The following is a 26,743-nucleotide window of genomic DNA, read 5'->3' on the forward strand; positions in this document are numbered from 1 at the left end:
CTTATTAGAATCTCAATATTGAATCAAAGATTGTGTTGACAGCTATCAGCTTGGAACACTATCTGTGGAAGCTTAGTTATCTATCTATCCAAGGGAGGAGAAGCTTCTCTGTTGGCTGGGGATGTTTGCATTGGGAGACTGAAAGAGAGGAAAGAGACTAGACAGGAAGAAGGAAAGGAGCATTGGAGGAAATAGGGGCTATCTTCCATGACACTACCTGAAATTTGTGATAATCATCATTGCCTTCTGTCTAATAGGACTGGAGATAGAGGTTGGTGGCTCCTGTTTTACCAGTTCCTGTGACTCCCCAGGGAGTAAGAGTAAAGACAATACACATGATTACCTTCCCACATGCCTTCTCTTTCCTGTCATTTCTCTGTACTGCAGCCTCCAGTTCCCAAAGAAAGAAAAGCCAGAATACCCAAAGGCTCAAGCTCTTCCCAGTATTCCCAGAACTAGACTCCAGAAACCACTTCTCACCAGTCAATTCCATAAGACCAGAGACAGGGGAGGGGGACAGACAGCACAAATTCTTTTCCAAAGGGAAAACTGTATCAATAGCAAAGTCACCTATTTCATAGGGCTTAAGGACTTGGGAATGAAGAACAGAAGGGGTTAGGAGGCTCAGACAACCAGCCTCTTGGACCTAGCCCAGGAGTCGTGGTTACTTTCCATGATGACCAGTTTTGACCCTAAGATGCCCATGCCCCCCAGCATGTTAGGGCTGACTCACCATCATGAAGTACACCATCTTTATTTTGTAGGAGAAACAGAACTCTGGGTGACCCACACTTGCCAAGTTGCTTGTTAACTTGACCACGGCATTCAGGTAATTCAGCTTCAGGTCTGTATCCTATATCAACCATCAGAGTCAGATGCCTCCAGAGTGCCCCCTGGGAAGTGATGGTCCTGAGGCTCTGGGCAATGTATATATCTCAATATTTGGGTAGGGAGAGATGAAAGGCAGGGAACCCTCTAGCCCATCCCTAACCCTTCCTCCACCCCCACTGACACTAATATGGGACTTTATCAACCTTCACAAAGCCCCAGCCCCAGAAGCTAAGCCAAAGGGTCCCACTCCCTCCAAACTCTGCTTAATGTCCTGTCACATTAACAGATCACATTTGTTTAATCCTTTAAGATTTTAAGAAGCACTTTCCTCAAAGCAGCTTTGGAGTAGGCAGTATTAATATTATTAATCCCACTTTACAGATGAGGAAATTGAGGTTCAGAGAGGTTTAAGGTTAACCAAAATCACACAACTGACAAGGGTCAAGTGTCAGAGAAAGGATTTGAATTCAGGTCTTCCTGACTTCAAGTTCAATACTTTTTCCAATATACCATACTGACTCATGCATAGGAAAGAATTGTGGATGAAGTTTCAGCCATCAAGCCATAATGGAAAAATTTTGTAGAACTTCATTCCACTGCCTGATGAGGAAACTCATGTCCAGGAAAAGCAGTTGTTCCTGCCCCCAAATTCTGCAAAATCACTACTTACTCCAAAGACGTGCCCTAGGCATCAAGATCCAAAATGGAGGCTCTAAACACACATTGTGGGGTAACTATAATCAGTAGAGTCCTGCCCTTATACACCTTGCCTTGATCTAGGTCAGGCCTGCACAATCTGCAGCCCACGGGCAACTTATAGCCCACAGGCACACCAAAGGATTTCGGAGGGCCTGAAAAATCCTTTGGTAGGTCACAGGTTGTACAGACCTGATTTAGGTCCTACTGAAAAATTAGGGTTAGATAGGGCTGCACCTTCACTATGATGCAATTTTTGTAGTGATCTATGATTAAAGACAAGATGAAGTCTGCCTGGACACCAATATCGGACTTGATTTCTTGAAAAATCCTGCTATAGGCAATGTAGACAGTGTTGCATATTTTTACCCACTCCATCTGCTGAAGGTCCTGTTGTAGAAAAAGATAAGGCTAAATCACTTATGATTCATCTTCATTACTTCCTCCTGCCACCTATATCCCCCAGTACTTTCACCTAAAAATTAAATTACTTTTCCCCATTGCCTAATGGGAAAACTGATGTACAGGAAATGAATAGAATATAGTCAGAGAACAGAGAAGGAAAAAATGTATCCATGGAGGCTGAAGCATGGGGGTGGTGGTGCCAGCAGAGGAAGGAAAGTTAGTGGCAGAGGTCCCCAAAGTAGACACAAACGTGGAATGTTGAAGCCACAAGGAAGTAGGGAAGGTGAAGTTATGGAGCCATGGTATAGAGATTTTGAAGCCATGGGAAGCCCAAGGTGCACTAATGAAGAAACCCTCAAGATTATTACTTTGTTGAGTTTGAGGATAGGGGATGTATTCTCATCAGTAAGCATGCTGCTGTAATCTTGAAGCACGTTGAGAACTGCCTTAAGATGGAGGGTAGCCATGATACTAATAGCATTCCCAATGCCCTGTAAAAACAAAAACATCCCTTAATATCCCTGTGAGTCCAGACAAGTCAACAAGTCCCTACCAGACATTTACTATGTGCATAGTATTGTAAAAAGTACAAGGTGGTGAGGGAGAGGTACAGATGCAAGAGAAGAAGACATAGTCCCTCTTTGCCCTTTAAAAATCCCATTTACAATTTTTTTTTCATTATGAACTTGGCAATAATCTCAACAAAAACAAAATCCAAACAATTTTTATAACCATATAGGAATAGGGACTAGACCTAGAGTTTTGCTAGTATAGAAAACTCCCAGGTATTAGAAACACAAACACTATTTGATACCAAAATGTGGGAATCAAAGGAAGTTTATTCAGGAGAATTTCAGAGGAATTGAACATTTCTGGCCAGAAGCAGACTCTGCCCTTCTTTAGGAAGGATGAATTGGAGCATACAAAAAGTGAGAAGAGCTTTATACTGTTGGTTAGCATGGAAACCTCCCTTCAGAAGATGAATTGGTCCATTCTTTTCAGGGTTTCAATTTTCCCCATATGCCCATTACATATTTCTCCTAGATATGTACAAGCATGACACCCTCCCTTCATCATGCATTCCATATTCTACTAATGAGGCTCTAATTTTATGCGGGGCATATCAGATAATATACATGATGTTCATTAAGCAAGTTCCATAGTAATTTTGGAATATTTGGTCATTGACCTCTACCTGTTCAAACCAGATCACTTCTTATCCGAGTCTGAAGGTGCTTCAAGGCATTTGTCTCCCTTCTGATTGGTCGGGTCCACCTGCTGTCTGCTAACTCCCTTTATCTTACTTCAGTAATGTCTAGTAATTGTATGGAAACTTAACTCCTTACTGTTTCTCACAACTTATTATCAATAGTTTTTACTTCAGTAATTTTTAGCAGTTCTGTGGAAACTTAATTCTTTGCTATCTCTCATAAAGGTGAGGAAACCCTTTAACAATGCAGGTTGGCATCTTCTCTGAAGTCCATAATCACAAAGAGTTGTCTAAAGGATTGAGAGGTTAAGTGACTTGCTTGGGATCACACAGCCAGTATAAGTTAGAGGCAACATTTGACAGTAGGTTTTCCTATCTTGAAGATGGGCTGTACATCAGCTATGATGAGCTTCACAATTTTTAAAATAATTGAATAATAATGATATTTAATCTCTTTATAGTCTCCTGAACTTTCTTTTTAATATCTCTCATTTTTTAATATACTGGTAGTCAGCATATTTGCTGTTCTTTGTGGCCTTCTTTCTTTGATTTACAATATTTTGTTTTTTTGAAGGGGGGAAGGCAAGGCAATTGGGGTTAAGTGACTTGCCCAAGGTCACACAGCTAGTGTGTCGAGTGTCTGAGGTTTGATTCAAACTCAGGTCCTCCTGACTCCAGGGCCAGTGCTCTATTCACTGCACCACCTAGCTGCCCCAAATTTTTTGTTTTGTTTTGTTTTTTATTTACATTCTTTGATATAAGTCTTTCCACATTTCTTTCTGTAGCATGTGTGATCAGGGCAATTGCTAATTAATGTGCTGAAGTAGGGCATTTCCTATGGAGTTGGAAATGGGCACTAGCCCCTTGCTGAGAGATGTGTACCTTACTTGCTTGCTAAGAAGACACAAAGAATTCCTCAGATAGGTACCTTAGTGACTAGGAGTATGGGTATACCTTTATATACCAAGGAGATCATGGAAAGAGCACTGGATTAAGTGTCAAAAGGACCTTACTTCAAAATCTAGTTTTGTGGCATCATACATGTATGACCTTGAATAAGTCACTTCCCCTCTGGCCTCATTTTCTATAAAATAAGGCTCTTAACTTTCTAAGGTCTCTTCTAGCTCTAGAGACTATAAGGACTTATCTACATTAGGTATTTTTTATCTTTTTTTCCCCCAATTACATATAATAACAATTTTAACATTCTTTTTTTTTAAATTTTGAGTTCCAAATTCTCTCCCTCGCTCCCTCTCTTCTCCCTTCATTGAAAAGTCAAGAAGTTTTACATAGGTTATGTGTAGTCATGCAAACCCTATTTCCATATTAGTCATGTTGTAAAAAAATAAAATTTTTAAAAGTATGCTTCAATCTACATTGAGACTCCATTGGTTCTTTTTTTGGAGGTAGATAGTATTTTCATCAAAAGTCCTTCAGAATAGTTTTGGAATATTGTATTGCTGAGAATAACTAAGTCATTTACAATTTATCATTGTATAATATTGTTGTTACTGTGTATAATGCTCTTCTGGTTCTGCTCATTTCATTTTGCATCAGTTCATGCAAATCTTTCCAGGCTTTCTTAAGCCATCCTGCTCACCATTTCTTATAGTACAATTGCATTCCAGCACAATCATATACCACAGCTTGTTTAGCCATTCCCCAATTAATGGGCATCATCCCCTCAATTTCCAATTTTTTGCTTCCTTATAAATATTTTTGTACCTATAGGTAATTCTCCCCTCCCCCCTTTTTTTTAATCTCTTTGGGTTATAGACCCAGTAATAGTATTGCTGGATCAAAGGGTTTTATACCCTTCAGGCATAGTTCCAGAATGGTTGAATCAGTTCATAATTCCACCAAAAAATGCTGTAGAATCTCACTTTTCCCACATCCTCTCCAACATTTATCATCTTCCTTTTCTGTCATATTAGCCAATCTGATAGGTATAGGGTGGTACTTTGGTGTTGTTTTGATTTGTATTTCTCTAATCAATAGTGATTTAGAGCATTTTTTCATATGATTGTAGATAGCTTTGATTTCTTTTTCTGAAAACTGCCTGTTCACATCCTTTGACTTGTCCACGTTTGGAACATAATCCTTCCTCATCTTTGCCTCTCAGAATCCCTAGCTTCCTTCAATGTTCTACTCAAGCACAACCCTCTCTTTGTGAAGGTTTTCTAGAATGCCCCTACCACTACCACAATACCTTCCCCTAGAGATTATTCCGTATTTATTTTGAATATCTTTTGTATAAGGACAGTGAGGTGATACATTAGATAGAGTACCAGGCCTGGAGTTGGAAGACTCATTTTTTCTGGGTTCACATCTGGCCTCAAACACTTAATAGCTATATGACCATAGGCAAGTCACTTAACCTTCTCAGTTTCTTCATCTATAAAATGAGTTGAAGGAGGAAATAGCAAACCACTCTGGTATCTTTAAGAAGAAAACCACAAATGGGGGGCAGCCAGGTAGCACAGCAAGTAAGAGCACTGGCTCCAGTATTGGGATGACATGTGGATCGAATCCAGGCTGAGACACTTAGCACCCACACAGAAACACCTGGCCATGTAACCTTGAGCAAGTTACTTAACCCCAATTTCTTCTAAAAAAAAAAAAAAAGAAAACCACAAATGGGATCATGAAAAGTTGGACACAACTGAACAACAAAATATTTTTATATATTTACAAGTGCACATATAATTTCCCCAGATAAAGCATATACTCATTGAGGTAAAGAATTGTTTCATTATGCTACATATATCATATGAAAAAAAATGCTCTAAATCATTATCAATTAGATAAATGCAAATTAAAATAACTTTGAGATATCATCTTATAATTACCAGATTAGCTAAAATGATAGATACCCTTCAATTGGGTAATGACTAAACAAGTTGTGGCATATGATTGTGATGGAATACTACTGTAATATAAGGAATAATGATCTGGTTGGTTTTAGAAAAACTTGGAAAGACTTAAGCCTATGAAGGAAGACACTCTCTACCTCCAAAGAAAGAACTGACAAATAGAAATATGTATAGTATGGTCTTACATTTATGCATATGTGTGCATATAGATATATATGTTTATATGTACATATATTCACATTTAATTGTAGTCTTTTCTAGGTCAGGATGGGGAGGGAAGAAAAAAGTATAGAATAGAGAACAAAAGAAAACTTAGGAAGAAGCACAGAAAAGCAGGGTAGCTTTGAAAACAATGTATAGCATTTATGAGACAGTTTCTTTCAAAAATTAAATAGTTTTAAATGGAAATATATTGTTTTATATTGAATCTTCTGTGTTCTGCTGCATACTTGGAAATATTCTCTTTTTTCTCATTTTATATTTAAATTTGAGATGAATTTTTTGAAAATTTAAAAATATTGTTTTATTTTGTGACCTTAATACCTAATAGTCCCTAATACTAGGTATTTAATAAATTTGTATAGATAGATTTATTTAAATACAATTATAAGATTGATTGACTGGAGAAATCAACCAAGTTACCCTACCTCACCTAAAGTAAGAGGTAAAATGTTATGCCTCTGTAAAGCCAAGCATGAGCAGCTTTCCAGAGGACTGCTGCTATGAACAGCTTTAAGGTTCTGATCACATAGGATAGTGAACTCTCTATTTATTCAGCAGTAAACTAAAGCAAAACATTCACAGAAACCAAAGTACAGCATTCACAATGATATAATATAACAACTTATCACAAAAATGGCCAGATAGTTTTAAACAAAAGATGTCATTCAGTAAGTCCTTAACTCAATCATCCTTAAGGAAGAATCCTCCTTAAGGGATACAAAGTACAAAGGTCTCCCACTCCTGGGTCACACCTTAATCTGTCAGTCAGAAAGTCTACTTTCTTCTTGATTGGAAACTAGCTTCCAATCATCCTTAACTGAATCATCCTTAAGGGGTACAAGGTACAAAGTACAAAGTTCTCACACCCCTAGTTCACAGTAAAATCATGATCTTGTCAGTCAGCACAAAGTACCCAAGCAAAGGTCTTTTCATCTTGGCTGGAGGCTGGCTCTCAAATTCCATGGTTCCTCTTCCATGGGTCCAGCTCTTGCCTGAATTCACCCAGCCACCAACTGAATTCACAGGCAGGCAGCTCTCGGTTCCTCATTCCGCTCCATGTCCAGCTCCTCATCCAGTTCCCATTTCATACTGAAGCTCACAATGTCCAGTTCACCTCAAGTCCTTAACAGTTTCTGTTTCTAGGAAGACAAACCTTAACAGAGCCACAATAACTTTCATGCACATTGCCGGCGCTATCATCAATTCACTATCTGCCTGTGAAATCAATACAGACTCACAAACAAGGTCTGAGAAATCAACACAAATCATCAGTACAGTCCCAGGACCTTTGAAACCCTCCTCCAGGACTTCTGTAAACAGACAACAAGAAAATCCTCTTTCAGGGCTTCTGAACCAGCAGTAAGGTTCTAGAGCTTCTGTAAAAAGTATCACAAACACAAATCAACCCAGACAGAACAGACAAACAGAGTGCTGGCAACCACAAATGTTCTCCTTCTCAGTTCTGCTCAGTCCCAGCTGTGCTTGAACTTTTTATCTGTCATCAGCTCCTCCTTACTCTGCCCATCTTTTATGTCCTTCCTGTTCCTATCTTTCGCAAGTCCCTCCCACGGTTGGATTCATAGGTTCTGTTTCTTAACAAAGACTTGATATAATCACTGCAAGGCTCAAAGACACTTGATCTGAAACAAGGTGCTAAGTATTTATTTGCTTGCCATTGCAGCCCAATAGCTTAAACAGATGGGAACACATCTCGCTTAAAACAAATCAGTCAAAGGCATTCCAACTAAGTGTGGAAGGTGCTTGGATCAATTTATGTCTCTGATAAGTCACTGGTTGACCTAGAAGTCACACTGTACAGGAAGAATTATTGGATTGGCTGAGGAAATTGGTCTCCCTGTAGAGGTCATCTGTAAAATATCAAGCCAGCTGAGGTTCAAAGGAGATATGGAGTCTGGCAAATATCTAACAGAAAGAAGAGAGATCCAACTCTTTGCAGGGAGAGGTGAGTGCCTAAGACTTTGGCTCTGCCTCCTTGTAGTTCCAGAGGCTTTCCATCTTCTCATCAGCATGCTAGCAGGATCCCTGCAACAAGTGGTAACAGAGATCTCATAGGGAGCCAAGGCTGCCCTGGATGCAGGCTAACAGGTCCACAAGAGCCCAGCAAAGAAGCTACAAAGTGCCTAAAGGGAATTGCTTGAAAGCCCCCATGAAAAGGGAAAAAAAGACTTAACAGGAGCAGTGAATCACCCCCACTACCATCTGTGCTCTCTAAGCTTTCCCTTGGACTCCATATGTACACCTCTTTGGTGATAGGAAAGCAAAGGAATGATCATCCATTCCAGGGAGACTGGATCCTGCCTGTCCTCCTCTGCTGGGTTACCGTCCCCCTTCTCTCTCCACAAGGATGGAAATCAAAGTCTACCTTAGAAGACTTAAAAGGGAGCTTTCCAGATCCCAGATCATGTGCCTATGCCACACTCTAGCCAGTCAGCTGTTGCATGCTATTCATATCAATATCTGTATTATATGTTGAATAAATCCCAGAGTCTGACTACCTGCCAGGAATCCAATCTTTCTCTCCTAGCTTCTTCTTCTGTTATCCCGGCTTATAAAATATTCAACACAGTGTTGTTCTGTGATCTTGCTCTGCTGCATTTTTCTTCCTTTCTCACAGGTAATTTTATTTCTCGTTGATGCTATTCCTATTCACATAATGCTCTTTCCTTCTATTGACAATTGTTCTATTGTTGACTTCTATTGTTGATTCCTATTATCCATCTGTCTTGTTCCATTTTTACTAATGATGAATCCCTCATTATAGACACCAGGTTTTCCTAGACCACACATTTTTTGCTCCCACCAGCTCCACTTTCATTTCCTTCATAAATGCCGATTGTCCAAACTTGTATTGTCTCTTGTATTGTTCTTATGCTAGAGTCAGTTTTCATTTCTCGGGTTAAAATTGTTTTTCTCTTGCTGTAACTTTTCTTCAGGATCCTTAAATGCTTAGTTATTTCTTCCACATTTTATAGATAAAAATAAATTGTTCCTTCATCATAATGGAGACTTTCTTCCTTCTTATTTGACCATTGCCTTGTCCTTTCTTAGCTGAGAAGCTATATTCTTTTCTTTGAAACTCTTTAGTGACTCCTATTCTTTCCTTTCCTTCTACTTATTTAATTAAGGGTGTTCTCCCTATCTGTGGGTTAAAGGATTGAGCCATTCGTGACTTTCTAACTTTTCTCTTTATTTCTATCCTTCATATTGCCTTTTTACTTCCCTCAGTTCCTCTTTGCCTTTATCTCTCCATCTGTCGCCTCTGTGATCAAAACTGAAAATGAAAATAAGGTTTCTCTTGTATTTACTCAATGAAATTTTGTTTCCTGTCTTTAATTTTAAAGGTAGGTGAGTTGAACATTGTAAAGCTTTTCCCCAAAGAAGAGAGGAGAAAATGCATCCTTTCATTCTCTTCTTTGCAGAACTGGTTAACTATGGGTTTGTCACAATGGATATTTAGTTGATTCATTGGTTAGTTTTACTGAACCCTCCTCATTTTTTATTCTTTGTTAATAGGGAAGGTTCCCTGTTGTGGGAAGTGACATATTTGGAAATGAAGGTGATATTAAGACATAAGATATCAATAAATATCTTATAAGATATAAAATTATCTAAAATTGCCTTTTGATATTAATTAATTCCATAGGTTAATGGAAGTTGTGTCACGGATCCTCTAACAATTAAGAAAACATAGCCTATGGGGACTCAACCAGGTTGCAGTGGAGAAAGAAACATCTTCCAACTGTTCAGCTTACTCTAGAACCCTGAGCAGTAAAAGTTACAATGTGGTTCCTAGAAAGGCCAAAGCACACTTACTACAAATGGGGCTTTGGCATAGAAAGGCCAGAGCTTACACACTACACTACGGTGGTAGTTGTATGAGTAGAAAGAAGGGGACAAGATACAAGAGATGGTGTGGAGGTAGAAATTACCATAGATGACAAAGGAGAAAGTGGAGTCAAGGAGAACACCAAGTTTGGACCCCGAGATACTTAAGAATAGTGCTGCCCTGGGTCTGGTTTATGTTGGGGGGAGGTGAAGAATAACAAGTTCTGCTTTGTACATGGGTATGAAATGCCTGTGGGATATCTAGTCTGAGAAGACCAAAAGGCAGTTGGAGATGGGGGCCTGGAGCTCAGGAGGGAGGCTGGAATTGGATAGACCTGGGAGCCATCTACATAGAGATGAACCACAAATAGATCAGTTTGGTTGGAATGTACAGTGTGTCATCGGCCTCAAAAGATCGTCTAGAACCAGATCCTCAAGGGTTTTAAATTACTACTAGAAGAATGTGCATCTGATCCTAAAGGAAATAGGGAGTTTTAAGCAGGGGAGTAACATAGTTTAGACCAGCCCTTAAGGAATCTCCATTTGATTCCATTGGAGAGGAGGCACACAAGATGTAGGGTGACCAATTGGGCAAATATTGCAATGGTCCAGGAGGGCACTGATGAGGGTCTGAACAAGGTGTAAAGGAGATGGATGTAAGAGATGTTGTGTAGATAGATATAATAGACAAAATTTGGCCAACTGATTGTGGCAATAAGATTTGAGGGAAATTATTTATATTACTTACATCTAATTCAATCTAGCTATGATCTAAAGAATTAAATGTGTTTCCTGTAAGTAATGTTATACTCTGTTCATTTGGTTTTTTATCTATTCTGTTCCCTTTACACAACATTCCATCCCCAATTTCATGCCTTTACCCAGGTTCTCCCCTATGTCTAGAATGTTCTCCTTCCTCACTTTCAGACCTCTTGAAGCCTCTAGCTCAGTTTAATGGCCAGCACCTAGTTTGGCCAATCTTTCCTGATTCCCTTAGTTGTGATGCCCCCCTCCCACCAAAAAAAATCCTCTTGTTTTTATTTTGGGTTGTACACAAGTCAGGATGGGGGAGAAGGAAAAGTAGAAGACAGCTCCTGGGTTGAAAACTTGGGTAACTCTATCTCTAAAAGAGCCCACTAAAATGTAAAGATTGGCTCAAGACTCAAAGGATTTCCCAAACTGGAACAGACCTTAGCAATCTTCTCTAATCCAATACCTCATTATTCTAATGAGGAAGTTAGGTTTAGCAAGGTAAGGTGACTTCCCAACACTAGATAGTTGGTGGTAAAACCCCAACTAGAACTCAGGTCTCTTAACTCCTTGTTCAGAGTTCTTCCTACTATATCACACTGCTTCCCTGATTCTAGAGCTTACAGGGAGTTTCTAGGAAGGGAGGGAACTGGCAGGAACTTCCTAAACTGAGGAAGATAAACATGTATCATACACTCAAAGCCCTACAAATGTCCTGTTGGTCAGAAGGTAGAATGACTTCATCTACACGTTTTCAGAGAATGATAGGCTCATTGATCTAAAGCTGGAAAAGCCCTGAGAAGCCATCTAGTTGACCCCTTCATTTTACAGAAGAGGAAATAAAGGGTCATAGAGATTAAATGATCAGACACTTCATAAATGTCAGTGGGAGAATTTGGTCATCTGGGCTCCTGGTACGGTGCTTTATAGCCCACACTTACCTCATAACCCTAACAAATTGGATCAATGGCCAAAATCCATTAGTAGGCATTGATGTATTAACACAGATTAGGTTATCAGATTAGCCAGATCTCACCTGATATAACATTAAGTCCCAGGCATGAAGGTGAGGGTTGGAATACAAGCCAAGCTAGGTTTTTATGAGGAAAGGAGAAGGAAGGTGCAGAGCCTAATGGTTTTTGACTAGTTTTAAAGGCTCCCCACAACCTGGTTCTAGTCCTGGATGGCTAAGTGGCTCAGTGGATAGAGCACCAGGCCTGGAGTCAGGAAGACTCATCTTCCTGAATTCAAATCTGGCCTCAGATACTTATTAGCTGTGTGACCCTGGGCAAGTCACTTAACCCAGTTTGCCTCAGTTTCCTCATTTATAAAAAATGATCTAGAAATGGAAATGGCAAACCACTCCACTACCTTTGCCAAGAAAACCCTAAATGGGATCACAGAGAGTCAGACATGACTGAACTTCTCTGACTTAATCTCCTTCCTTCTTCTTGAAGAATTTTGCACCTTAGTCAAACTGATGCATTCATTACACTCCCTGACACACTCCGAGCATTCCCACCTCTGTATCTTTGCTAACATTATCCTGCCAGACTCAATGCCCTCCTCCCTCTACTCTGTTTCTGTAAGTTTCATTCATCCTCAGGGTCCAGCTCAAATGCCACCTCCCCTGTGAAAACTTCCATACATATCTCACCCTACAAGGAAGGTTTTTTCCTTTTAAGCTCTTACAGTACACAGTGGCTTCAGCAGGCTCCTGTCACTGCCCTGAAAATTTATGTACTTTTCTGTTCAATCTAATTAAATGTAATAAACATTTATTAAACAACTACGGTTTAGGCATTATGCTAGGCACATCTATGGCCCATCTCTCTAACTAGACTGTCAGTCTCCCTAGGGCAGGGACTTTAACTGCCTTTATGCTATAGCACCTTATGGTGACCAACATACAATTTTCCTTACAACACCTCATTGAGGTTAAGTAGTGCACATGGTATAACCCATTTTACAGATGAAAAAAACTGAGGCTCATTAAGTTTAAATAATTGTCTCATGTTCATACAACCTCTAAGTATTAAGATCAGGATCAGAATGCTTTTTCTGTTACTCTACACTGCCTTGGTAGGCACTTAAACCATGTTTGTTGACATTGGAGCCTAGGCTATCTGGGAGGGAGACTCTGGAAAGGGAAAGCACTATTCCACAGGGGAGTTATTAGAGACCTAAATAAATTTTGAAATAATTTTTAAAAAGCAAAACACTTCACCTGCAGCAGAGATGTAGAAAACCATTGGCTGCATTGATTGGGGTATGATTAAGCCAACTGTGATTTGTAAATATAATGTAGCCACATAGTAATGGGCCATTGGAAATGCTAAATACTAAGGATTCAGAGAAGCATGGGGGGACATGTGTGAACCCATTCAAAGGGAGGTCAGAGAACCAAGAATCCAACATCCACAATGACCAATGTAGATGGGAAGAACATCACTACCAAAAAGAAATGGGAGGTTGTACAAGTATATTGATGAAGCTTAGCCACATAAAATAGAGAAGGGTCACCCTACCCCTTCTTTGCAGAAATGGGGGACTATGGGTGTGGACCTTTGCCAGACTCAGTTGATTTCCTGGTTAGTTTTGCTGAACTGTTTTTTTTTTCTTATTTATTCTTTGTTATAAGGGATGGTTCACTGGGAAGGGTAGAGGAGGGGGAGAAATATACTTGGTAATGAAAGTGATATAAAAATGAAAGATACCAATAATTTTTTGTTAAAGAAGACTCTTGACTGGAGAGTCTGAAGACCTAGCTCAAAAATTCTATGCTCTAGTACTCTCTAACATGTCCCTCCTTCCTGGGGCCTCTGGACTCACCATTCTCTCCAACTCTTCCTCTTTAGTGCTGTTTAAGACATCAGTCAACATCAGGGAGACGAAGCTATGGTCAGTAGAGACCCTCAGGGTATAGCCAATGAGTCTGTATAAAAAGGACTGGAAGGAGGAGGAGGAGGGAAGGTTAGGGTCTTAGCACAAATAGTGTTCTAAGCTATATGTGTGCATCCCTCTCTCATTATCAACCCCCCTCCCCGACACACACACACACACACACACACACACACACACATACATCTTCTCCTATTGCCACACCAGATGTCTCAGGTTCTGATATACCCAGAGAAAAGTAATAATAACTCACATTAGTACAGGGGGCCTTCTAAAGTTTACAAAGAACCTTCCTCACAATCCTATGAGGCAGGCAACATAAACATGATTACAGTACAAATATTTTATAGATATGAGAGCTGAGGCTCACAGAAGGGGTAATTGACCCAGGCCTCCTGACTCCAAATTCAATGTTCTTTTCCATTTACCACCCTGCAGGAAAACAGATCTGTGCTGACAGTGGTTGGACCAAATAATGGAAGACAGGAGGAGAGGAGAGTTCTATAGCCTACTCTTCAGCTGCTAAGGGATGTGTTAGTCACCAAGCACCTACTATGTGCCAGACACTGTTCTAAGTGCTAGGGACACAAAGAAAGACAAAAGACAGTCCTGTCTCTCAAGGAGCTCTCAGTCCAATGGGGGAGATGACTTATGTACAAGCCAGCTATAAATAGGAAAAAATAGAGATAATCAATACAGGAAAGAAACCAGCATTGAGGAGGAGTAGGGAATGCTTCTTATGAGAGGTGAGATTTTAGCTGAGACTTGAAGGAAGCCAGATAAAGGAGAAGGCAAAGATGAGAAGGGAGTGAATTCCAGGTACAGTGGGACAGTTGGTGAAAAAGCTTGGAGTCACATATGACTCTTCTTAAAAGAGCAATTCTCCTTCCTCCTATGGGCCCAAGCCTGGGGTCCCGACTAGAAGGTGTGGTACAATGGACTATGGGTTGGGAGAACTGGGTTCTGGTCTATTCTACTCCCAATTTGCTTTGTGACTTTAATTTAGTGACTTAAAATGGACAGCCTGCCTCACAGTGCTGTAAGCCTCCACTGAGATAGCGGACACGAATGAGCTTTGAGAAGCATTAAGTGCTAACCATATGCAAGGTACTATTACTACTACTACTACTACTACTTCTACTACTACTACTACTACTTCTACTACTACTACGACTACTACTACTACTATTACCGACATTAGTCTGCTGTTTGTTTTTCCTTTTTCTTAGATCTTTGGGGCTCAAGAAAAGTCACTTAACTCCTTTGATGCCCCTACTGTCCTTATACCCTTCAGGCCCACCCTAACCCCCATAAGGCAGTTATGTTTACCTTCTCCTTCTCTTGTTGTGGCCACTTGAAGCTTTGGATCTTCTCAAGTATCACTTTAATGAGATCCTTCAGCCAGTCGTCATCACTGATGGCCAACAAAGTATAATTTGAAAACTTGGGGAACAGAAAGTGGAACACAAAACACAAGCAGGGAGAGGTCATTCACAGAGTGGGAGAGAAAGATGGTAACAAGTTTGAGGGCTGGGACTGGAAGTATGGAGATAGAATCTGGGGAATGGGGCACAGCCTAGGTAAATAACAGAAAGAACCAGGAGGATAGATTAGATAGGGTTTGAAAACACAGGGATGAGACTAAACCATTGAATAAAATAATGAGGGGCAGATAGAGAACCCAGCCATGGAATCCAGAGGTCCTGATTTCAAATCTGACCTCAGATACTTACTAGCTGTGTGACCCTGGGCAAGTCACTTAATCCCATTGCCTCAGAAAATAATAATAAAATAGTGAGTTGATTAAGAATTGGGGACATGGATCAGACAATACAGTGTAGCCTCATTCTACCAGGGAGTCACCCTCAAAGAAAAGCCAAGATTAGAGTATAGGCCTGAGAGCATCCTTCAGAAAGGTAGAGACATGTGCAAAGGAAATTGGTGTCTCATTTCTCACTAGAAGCAGCCTTTTCTCCCAGTCCTTCTGAATAAAGTCTTCTGCAGAGTGCTCTACATTAAAAAGAGAGAGAGAGAAAGAGAGAGAGAGAGAGGACTCATTTTATTAAGGTCAGTCCTCAAAGACATGGGACTCCCACCCATCTATCAAGGGGAAGCAGAAGAGGACATTGAACCTGGAGATAGTTCCAGGATTGAGTAAAGTAGGCAGTTGCCCAGGGGACAACATGCAAAGGACACTTTAAAATTTAACTTGTAATCAATGCAACTTTTTTTGATGCCTGAAACGTCTGTTTGGTATATGTTGGGAATGTGTTTGGGATATGTTAGTTGTGTGTATTATAGTGCTAAATATAACACTTTTCTGCACAGCAGAGGCTAAGAAATAGCTTTCACAGCATAAAGCAACAGGCCAGAGCCAGGAGTCAATGCCTCCCCAGGATCTTTCAATGGAAACACCTCCATGGCACATGACCATGAAGGAAAACAAGCTTTAGTGAGAATTCTCTATTCAATACAACCCCATAAAAATGTAATGACAAATGTTTCTGCAAATTCAATTTCTTTGTGATATAATTTGTAGATGAAAGGAAATTAGAAATGCTGAGCTCCTCAGAGTACTGTGAAGTACAAACCATTGGATCAGTGGTTACAATGGTACATAGCACACTTATTCTGATAATGCAGTTAGGCAAGGGGGAAAAAATGTATTTTTTGGAAGCACTTTAAAATTTGCAATTGTACTTTATCCATAAGCAACTATGAATGTATTGGGCTATTACTATGACACCCCTAAATTATAATTACTCCATTAAAAACTCCATTAAGAGGTAAAATTATACTCGTATTTTAATTGGGCAGGGAGAGGTTTGAGATTCAATCCTTGTGTAAGACATGCAAAAATGCCTTGGCTGGGCTCTACTTTGACCTACTCTAGAGGTAGACTATGTTCAGCCTACTGAACACAGACTACTGTCTATGAAGAACAAGGAAGTCGCATAGGGAAGGGAATGCCCCCAAGCTCCTTCCAACCCACTATGGCTTCCTTCTGTTCCAGAACCTCCCCACTCCCTTCTCTTCCCCCGGCCCCTGTCCTCACTCTCCAGAATGTGAATCATATCAGGAATCTCTCTTGCCCACACTTGGCCCAGTCTGAAGTTGATCACAGGATGCAGGGAGTTGAAAGGGTGGAGAGCATGCAACAGACAAAGGGAGGTTATGCCAAATTCCTTTGTTTTATATGGCGTCAGAGAAGATATCTGGGAAGGAAGAGGGAGGTAGGAGGAGGAGCAGCAAGAAAGGATTTGGGTAAAGGTGTAATGTACATAGGGTAACAGCCTGAGGTCCCCACATTCTAGCCCCTTTTCCCACATTTCTGTCACTGCCCTCTAGGTTGCTAGGCCCCCTCCCTTAAATTCTTTGATCCTAATCACACCCCATACTCTTTAGCCGTGCCTCCAAGTTCCTCATCCAGACCCAAATTGGTTATTCATCCCAGTCACCTATAGCATCACTTACTAGAAGTTTGACAAAGAGCACCTGTGGGGAGGGGTATTCAGTAGCTGCAGAAAAGAGAAGAAAAAGAAAACACAAGAGGGGCATCTAGGTCAAGTTATGTTGTCCCTAACATGGTCAATTCCCACCTCACCCCCAATCAAGACTAAGCCCACAGATAAAGGACAGAAGAGAGGCATCTATGACACAGAGAATTAGGACCAGGAAACTTAGAGAGACCCTGTGTCTGGGGCAGGCACCATCCTAAAGCACTCTCTTAAGACTTCATAGTGTCTCCCCATCTTTGTTTCACCCCTAACATCCTTACACTTTATCTACTACTCAGTGCTCTATTCTGCTTATTCTCTAGTTTTGGCCATGTCTTTGCTTTGCCCCAGCTCTGCCCCCAGGCTCTGGTCTAGTGCTCTCCCTGCCCTCCTTTCTACAGTATAAAGCTCTGCCACTAAGGTTCCCACCTCACCTTTTCTCTAGCCCCACACCCACATTTCCAAGCGCTCTCTCTCTCTCCCCCTCTCTCTCTCTCTCTCTCTCTCTCTCTCTCTGTCTCTCTGTCTCTGTCTCTATCTCTCTGTCTCTCTCTCTGTCTCTGTCTCTCTCTTTCTCTGTCTCTGTGTCTCTCCCTCTGTCTGTCTTTCTGTCTCCCTCCCTCTTTCTATTTCTCTCTCTCTCTCTCTCCCCCTCCCTTCTGCCCTCCCCCCTAAGGGAAACCCAACCCTTCCAGCTCACGGTTAAGATGGTAGCTGCTAAGATAGGGGGGGTGAGCCAAGGCCTGAGCCTTCAATGCGATGTCAGTGGCAGTCTTGCAGATGGGCACAAATGCCATGAGGCTCAAAGGCTGGCACAACACACTTATCAGTCTGGGTAAGGACACCTGGAGGTAACATGGATTACAGGTTCCAACAATAGTCTCAGTTGCCAAGCCACACTATCCAATCCTTACCACCACCACCTCTACAGGGGGCTAGAGCTCTCAGCACCATCATCTTGTGCCCTTATGGGATGATAGGGAGGGGGAGCAAGGGAGAGCAATAATCCCTATAGCCCATGCACCAACTTCACGAATACAGTATTTGGAAAGTGTACCAAGGCTCTCAAAAGACATCTCGGATCAAGGACAATTTCAGCAGGAATGATCTTAAACATGAAGAGGAGGAAAAACTTCCTTGACACTTATGGTCATGAAACATGAAAATGCATGGGGCAGGAGGTCAGCCTACCACCATGGAGACTTTTAGGGAAAAGGATATTTTTCTCTCTGCCTCAGGGGCCACAGTTCTGAGGCCTAACTGGCAGAATAGTCAGCAGGGGTGAAGATAGGTAGAGATTCCAAAAGTAAGTGAAATTCTTAGGGTAGACCCTTAGCCCTAGGGGAGAGATGCTCTGGGGAAGATACAACTTGAGGGCTAAGTTGAAAGGAGTTGGGAGAAGGGGAGGCAGGTCTTTGTCTCCAGGGATCCATACCAGATGTAGGATACTGATTGACAGTTCCCGGGTTTCCTCATCACTCTGAAGGAAATGAGAAAACAGAAAAGTCAACCCACCCCTATCTAAGCCTCCTAGGTCAGTACCTCCACCAGAATGTCAATACTTTTCCCTCCTTCTGTCAGTGTCTGAGCTAACTGCTGATATTTCTGAGCCCAGCCTGACTCTTATTCTTACCTCCCCTCCTTCCTCCTCCCTCTTATCCCTTATGTTCCCAATACTACCCTTCTTATAGCCCTTTTACAAGCCCTACTCTTTCCCTTTCCCCAATATGTGGTCCCCTTTTAGCCCAGTCTTCACCCTTCCCCTACTCACTGTGTATCCAATCTCACTGAGTTTGATGAGATGTGTAAGGAGTATATCTCCTTGTGGCAGGGTGAAGTAGTTACAGATACCTAGTTTTTCCATAAATTGTAGTAAAGGCAATCGTACCTATTACATAAATAATGCAACATATACTTATGAAACATTCAACTGTGTGGTACCTCTGGCGATTTTAAAGATGAGGAAACTGAGGGTCATAGGGATAAAGTGACTTTCCAAATAGCAAATGATGTATTAGCACCAAAGTGGAGATTAGAACCCAAATCTCCTCAATCCTAGTCCAATATGTTTTTTACATTGCTTAACCAATGGTCCTAGCTCCTTGTGATTACCATCTGGAGGCCTGCAGCCATCCCTTCTTGTGCCAGCCATCTAGAAATACCTAAGCACTAAACCTGGACCCCCTAAAACCCTTCCTCCTGTAAAGAACTCTTCTCATGATCACAGTGACTATGAGGGTGGGGGCTGGGTCCAAAAAAGGCACCCATTCAAAAATTTAGTGGAAAGCTAAGAATAAGTCCTTAGTCTCCCTTAGAAGTCAAGTAGGACTTGATTCTTTGAAATAATAGTCAAAACTCCTTAATCTAATATTATTCCAAGGTCTCCTCAATTTTTATTACAACCTACCTTTCCTGCCTTCTCACCCACTGTCTTCCTACACATACCCAATTATAGACAAAATGACCTGTTCACTGCCGTCCAAACATGCTTTTGTACTCCTCCCTCTATTTTTTTGAGCTTTTGCTCATACTATTCCTCTTGTCTAGAATTTTCACTAACTTTCCAACTTACCACCACCCCTCCAAATCCTATTGTCAAAATTATACCTTAGCCTTCAAAGACTAACTCAAATCTATCCTCTTCTTTCAATTAAATTTTCAGTTCTAGGCATATAAAGACGAAGAATGAAAAATTCCTTGTCCTCAAGGGGCTCCCATAATCCTGAGGAATGCAACATGTAAACAGATGAGTAAATAGGATAATTTTGATGGGGGGGAGACAGAAGGGAGAGATAGAGAAGGAGAGAGAGCACTAAGCATTTGGGGGACAGACATTGTCACCTGAGTGGAGCCTTGAAGGAAGGAAAAGATTTTAAGAGATAGGAAGCTGAGAAGGGAGTACATTGGAAGCATGGTATACTAAAGTAAAGAGACGGGAGATGCAATTCAGAGTTCAGATTATTTCCCTTAGGCTGTAATTTAGAAGGCATGACAGAGAGTAATGAGAAGTAACTAGGAAAGTGAAGGGCCAGATTATGAAGGGATTTTAATGCCAAATAGTGGAGTTTGTGCTTTATCTTAGAAAACAGTATTGTTGGGGCGGCTAGGTGGTGCAGTGAGTAAATCGCCGGCCCTGGAGTCAGAAGGACCCAAGCTCGGTTCTGGCCTCAGACACTTAACACCCACACAAAAAAACTAGCCCTGTAACCTTGGGCGAATTATTTAACCCCAATTGCCCTCCAAAAGGCAAAAAACAAACAAAAGAAAACAGTATTGTTGTGGTTGTTCAGTCATTTAAGTCGTGTCCAACTCTTCATGACCCCATGTGGGATTTTCCTCGCAAAGAGCCATTTCCTTCTCAAGGTCATTTCACAGATGAGGAAACTGAAGTAAGCAGGGTTAAGTGACTTGCCCAGGGTCACAAAGCTAGTAAGTGTCTAAGGTCAAATTTGAACTCAGGTCTTCCTGACTCCAGGCCCAGCAGTCTATCCACTGTACCACCTAACAATCTAAGCGACAACAAAAGCTGTGTGACCCTGGGCAAGTCACTTAATCTCTGTTTGCCCTAATCTGCTAGAGAAGCAAATGGCAAACTACTCCAGAATCTTTGCCAAGAAAAACCACAGTGTCCATGGGGTAATGGAGGGTTGGACATGACTAAACAACTAAACCACAATACAACAGTCCAGGTGAGTGGTGAAAAAGGGATGGTGTCACTGTGAGTGAAGAGGAGACAGATATTGGAAGTGTTGTAGGTATCAAATTAACAAGACTTGGCAAAAGATTGGATGTGGTGGTACAGACAGGTGGTAGTGAAAGAGTGTGAAGAATCAGTGATGGCTCTGATTTAAAGCGTGGTAGTTCTCTCAACAGCTATAGAGAAGTCTGGAGAAGAAAAAGGTTTAAGAAGAAAGATAATGAATCATCTATTCGGATCATGGGAAGAGGATGGATATTCAAAAGTGAGGGGTGGTTTAAAGCTGCAGAAAGGTCAAGAATGCTAAGGACCAAGAAAATACTACTGGCTTTACCAATTAAGAGATCCATGGCAACCCTGAACAGAACAATTTCAGTCAAACTGTGGAGCTACAGTATTGTGAGGTGTTGAGAACTGAGTGGGAGGCAATGAGTATAGTCAGCTTTTTCTAAGAATTTGAACATAAAAGTAAGGAGACAGAGAAAGACAGAGACTTTAACAGAGAGACAGAGACAGACACACAGACAGACACAGATGATGATAGTCTGAGGGATTTGCAGGCTCAAGCGAAGGATTTTTAAGGATGGGGAGATCTGAGAATGTTTGGAGGCATCAGGGAATGATTCAGTACACAGTAAGAGACTGACTGATGAGAGACACCAAAGGAATGATCAAAGGGGAAAAGTCTCTCCTAACCATCCAAGTCCCAAATGATCTCCTCTAAACCATTGTGATATCTATGGATTGTATTCCTATCTTTTCATGAGTGCATGTCTTATTGTTCTAACTAGACTGTTAGTTCCTATATCTTATAAAGCACCCAGAACGATGCAGTAGATACTCAGTAAATCTGTTAACTGATTCTCCAGTCATCATCTTCCTCCCACCTTAGAGAACAACCTCTTGAACTTGCTTCAGAGGGTGGGAAATGGACAAATCCAAACTAAGAGTAGGACCCAGAGGCTAACTCTGACTTAGCTGGTATGCCCCACACCCTTCCCCAACAGTCTCCTCCAAAGCGGTTAGATTCCTCTTTCCCCTCTACCCCCACCCCTAAATCACCCCTTTGATACTCTCTCAGAATCTAAAGAAAGTAGCTACCCTCCTAGCCCCATTCATTGCTTCCATACTCACTGCTTTAGAGTCTTCTTTAATTAAATTTATAGTAGTCTGCATCACTTTTTCCTTTAGTTCCATGGTCTGGGGCACTAAAGGAAAGATAAGAGTCAAGGTAGTAGTCAACTTCCTCCCTTCTTCCATCATTCAGGGAAGACAGGCAAGTAAGAAAATTTCAACTTAAGAACCTTGATCTTCAAAGATTAGACTCTTGCAGAGGCCATCTTATCTTGTCCCTCCCCCCATGCTTACACATACACCTTGAAAGAGGAATGCACATAACCAAGGTCAGTCTGATAGAGTACTTCATTGAAGTCAAATGATCTGGGTTCAAATTCCAACTCTATATAATAACAGCTATATAGTATATAACTATTATATATAATATATAACTATATACATAGTTATATATACAACTATATATAACTACCTATATAATAATAGCTATCATTTAAATAGATACCGGTAAGATTATAGATATGTGTATACATGTATGTATATATTCATGTATGTAAATGCTTGCTATGCAACATTAAGCAAGTCACTTTGGATCTCAATTTCCCATCTGTAAGATGAGGGAGTTAGAAAACATGATTTCTAAAGACCCTGATAGCTCTAGATTCTTTACTTCTATAATGACATTAATCACATTACTCCAGGAGGCTCAAAAACTTCCAATGGTTCCCCACTGCCAAAGGAATCCCCTCCTGTGAGAAGGAAATGGGTCATGACCAGATCTCAAACTATACTACAAAGTAGAAATCATCAAAAGAATTGGATCCTGGGTAGGAAACAGAGATGAATATCAGTGGAATAGATTAGGCACACAACATACAGAAGCAAATGAGCACAGTAACCTAGTGTTTGATGAGCCCAGAGATCCCAGTTATTGGAGCAAGAATTCACTATTTGTAAATACATACTATGCATACATATGTATGTATATGTATATATGAAACTGGAAAGGGGTCTGGCAGAAGCAAGGTATAGACCAGCATTTCACATCATATAGCAAAAGATGCTCCAAAAAGGTATATGAATTAGACATAAAGAATGACATTGTAAACAAATCAGAGAAGTGTGGAAATTATCTGTTAGATCTATGGATAGGTGAAGAGTCCATGACCAAACAAGAGCTAAAGGGGGATCACAGGAAATAAAAATGGACAATTTTGGTTACAGAAAATTAAATGTTTTTGCCTAAACAAAACCAATTCAGTTAAAATTAGAAGAGAAGCAAGTAAACAGGGAAAAAATCTTTGTCATGATTCTCTGATAAAGTTATCACTTCCAACATATATAGGGAAATGATCATATATGCAGATAAGAGCCATTTCCCAGTTGATAAATGGTCAAAGAATATGAATAAACAGCTTCAGAGGAAGAAATCCAAGCTCACAATTGTTATATGAAAAGTGCTTTAATCATTAATAATTAGATAAATGCAAATTAAAACAACTCTGAGGTAACACTTCACACCCATCAGATTGGCAAAGTTGATAAAAAAGGAAAATGACAAATGCTATGGGAAAACAGGTACATTAATAAAGTGCTGGTGGCAACTGTTCTTTGGTCCTATAATTCTAAAAAGAAAAAAAAAACTCTTAAGCTGTATACCCTTTGACCCAGAGCTCTATTACATCTACATCCCAAAGAGATCAAAGGAAGATGAAAAGGACCCAAATGTACAGAAGTATTTGTAGCAGCTCTTTTTGTGGTGGCAAAGAATCAGAAACTGAAGGGTCCTTATCAATTAGGTACAGGCTGAACAAATGATGATATCTGAATGTAATGGAATACTATTGTGCTGTAAGAAATGATAAAGCATCCCCAATCAGAATTTAGATGTAATTTTTAAATATCCTTAGCCAGAAAAAGAAAAGCCCATTGGAGGTCTTCAGAAGCCTTCAGTCTGAGTTTTTGTCACAATTAGGACAGACATTCCCACAGTCAGAAATTCAAATATCTGTATTAGTGCTGATTGACAAATATTTATCAAAATATCATCTTTGAGGGAAATGTTTGGATATTAATGTTAAATAAAATTATTTCTGATAAACTTGTGCCTTTTTGAGGGAGACACATAACTTCCAGCTAGTAGTAATCTTGCTGTGAGCAAAGGTATAAGACATGGATGGTGCTTTGTTCCTAAAGAGTTGGTATTTATACCGATGGGCAGTCAATAAAGTTTGATTGCCTGCATTGATGAGTATAAATCTTTTTAGGGTACTGTCTTCCCTATTAAACATAAATAAAAGTAAAATGGTTTTATGTGTGGACCAAGTGTTGTAACTATGTATTAAAAATTAAGTCAAAGATAAAAAAAAAGTTTCATATGTATCAAAATATTCATAGCAGCACTTTTTGTGTTAGTGTAAAGCATATTAAAACTCATCTTTTTAGTTCAACTGGAAATATGAAAAAATGATATTTTCTCCAACCTAAAACCCTTTCTAGACTCTTCTTTAGGAAAGGTTATAGAATGCCAAGAACAAAGGCTGAGGTTTGGGAAATGAAGGTTTAGTAACCACACTTTAAACAAAGAATACTTTTTTCTCATTAAAATCATTGCCTTTCTCATCCTCTGGAGTAACTAACTTGTGACCCACCCCTAGGAACTGTCCAATTTTTTATTCAGAAAATATTATAATATTGATCAAAGAGAGGAGATACTTTCAATCCTTAAGGGTTGTGGTCCAGGAAAGAACCGGTAGTCCTAGTTGAAGATTAAGTAACTACTGTAAGAGACTTTTGTTCTAGAATGTTAACCTAAAACTTTTTGAGTTAACCTCAAAAATATAATATTTTAACATATTGTAATTTTTTTCTTCAACATTCCTATAAATATTACCAAAATTGCCTAGGTATAAAGAAATGACCAAGGGCATGGTGGAGTGGGAAGAGGACAGGAGAAATTATGCCAGTTTGGACAATCTAGAAATGTTTGGATATTAATGTTAAATAAAATTATTTCTGGCAAACTTGTGCCTAAAAGAGGGTACAGTATTTGTATTTTTCTTTTACAGTAGCAAAAAAAACCTCAAACCCACCTGGAAACAATAGGGTGCTTGGGGTGCCCATCAATTAGAGATTAGTTGAACAAATTGTAGTATGTGAATAATGGAATATTTTTGTGCCATTAAGAAATAATAAGAGAAATATGGGAAGACTTGCATGAAGCAAGCAAACAAAGATTAAAAATATACACAAATGACCACAACAACATAAATAAAAATGACAGAATACGACAAATATTTATTCCAAAGGTTAGATGTTTATGGGTGCCTCAGTGTGGCAAATGTGGACCCATATACCATAGCTGAATTATTCAATTTTGGTTTACTGTTTTTCTTTCTCATAAAAGAAGTTTGGGGAAGCATGGAGTTAAACACTCTACAGGGAAATGATTTTGATGTTAAAAATATCATTGATTTTTTCAAAAGATATACAGTTTTCCAATACTCTGAAATTCTACCTCACCTTCCAAATGGGCACAACTGGTCAATCAACCTGCCACCATCACTATCACATTCCTTACTAATAGCAATTTCTATACACCATATCTTTCCCTCCTTTATAGTGCAGTATAGTATAGTTTTAATTCAACAACAGCTCCACACACATTTATTCAGCACTTACAAGGCAGGTGAGTGGATAGTTTAGTGAATAAAGAAAGAGTAGGGTCAGGTATCAAGACTACCTTGCGTTCAAGTTCTACCTTTGAAACATACTGGCTGTGACCTTGGACATGTCATATAAACTTTCAGGGCCCCCAGAAACCTTGCAGATCTAGATAGGAGTTTTCTTCACCAGGAGCTCTGTACATTAATGAAATGACAGATCAGAACCACCACTCCTCCCCATCCCCCCAAAATATTCAAGGCAATAAGGATATAAAGACAAAAATTACAATTAATCACTGCCTTCAAGGGGCCTATAGTCTACTTAGGCGATGCACTATGTATATAGATAAGGAAATACAAAATAATTTGAAGAGGGAGAGAACATTCACAATGAGATAGATTGGGAGCCTTGAAGGAAGCTAAGGGCTTTAAGAAGCTTCTGAGATTGGTTGTTCAGAAGAAAAGTACATATTAGTCAAGGGGGTGGTCTATGCATGAGAACAAATGATAAGTTTAGGAAAGACTAAGTTTAGAAGTTTAGAAGGCCAATTTGGCTTGTACTTAGAACACATAAAAGGGAACAATTTTTTTGAAGTATGGAAAAGTAAACTGGAGCCATATTGTGAAAATGCCACATCGAAGAATTTGTAGTTTATACTAGAAGCAACTGGGAGGCCCTGGAGATTTTAGAGAAGGGGAGCAACATCATCAAATCAGTGCTTTAGGAAGATGATTTGGCAAAGTTTTAAAAATAAATGTTAAAAAAATTGTGTTGTTTTTTTTACATGCAACTGGGAAATAAGATATACAGGCACTGGGTATAGAAAATGGGGGATGATGTAACAGAGAGCAGATTGGGGGAAGGGGTATTCAGTAGGATTGCTATTTTGGGGTGGAGGATAGGGGAAAGATGGGGAGAAAAGTTGTAGGTCAAAATCTTGTGAAAATAAATGTTGAAAACTAAAAATAAACAAATTTTAAAAAGAAGGTGATTTGGGCAGCTATGCAGAGGAAGAATTGGAGAAGGGAAGGTCTGGAAGCAGAGACCAATTAAAATGATATTACAAATGGTCTTG

The 26,743-nt window shown here is 40.0% G+C and overlaps 1 protein-coding gene across 1 annotated transcript in view; it reads right to left on the reverse strand.

Annotated features, from left to right (window-relative positions):
- Positions 1 to 26,743, reverse strand: part of LOC138165827 (maestro heat-like repeat-containing protein family member 1) — a 79,910-nt gene that overhangs the window by 40,502 nt on the left and 12,665 nt on the right. Inside the window, exons 10-22 of the mRNA XM_069094175.1 lie at positions 22,063 to 22,136; positions 19,003 to 19,119; positions 18,667 to 18,711; positions 17,932 to 18,076; positions 17,209 to 17,252; positions 16,790 to 16,949; positions 15,692 to 15,744; positions 15,064 to 15,177; positions 13,666 to 13,782; positions 2,301 to 2,423; positions 1,765 to 1,917; positions 734 to 853; positions 218 to 297 (exon numbers count right to left, since the gene is read on the reverse strand). Coding sequence (XP_068950276.1) covers positions 218 to 297; positions 734 to 853; positions 1,765 to 1,917; positions 2,301 to 2,423; positions 13,666 to 13,782; positions 15,064 to 15,177; positions 15,692 to 15,744; positions 16,790 to 16,949; positions 17,209 to 17,252; positions 17,932 to 18,076; positions 18,667 to 18,711; positions 19,003 to 19,119; positions 22,063 to 22,136 — 1,345 coding nt within the window. The remainder of the gene's footprint in view (positions 1 to 217; positions 298 to 733; positions 854 to 1,764; positions 1,918 to 2,300; positions 2,424 to 13,665; positions 13,783 to 15,063; positions 15,178 to 15,691; positions 15,745 to 16,789; positions 16,950 to 17,208; positions 17,253 to 17,931; positions 18,077 to 18,666; positions 18,712 to 19,002; positions 19,120 to 22,062; positions 22,137 to 26,743) is intronic.

The sequence above is a fragment of the Petaurus breviceps genome, unplaced genomic scaffold (genome assembly GCF_028583685.1).
Source record: "Petaurus breviceps papuanus isolate PSGF00001 unplaced genomic scaffold, PetGlider_PUasm1.0 216, whole genome shotgun sequence".
Lineage (NCBI taxonomy): Eukaryota > Metazoa > Chordata > Mammalia > Diprotodontia > Petauridae > Petaurus > Petaurus breviceps.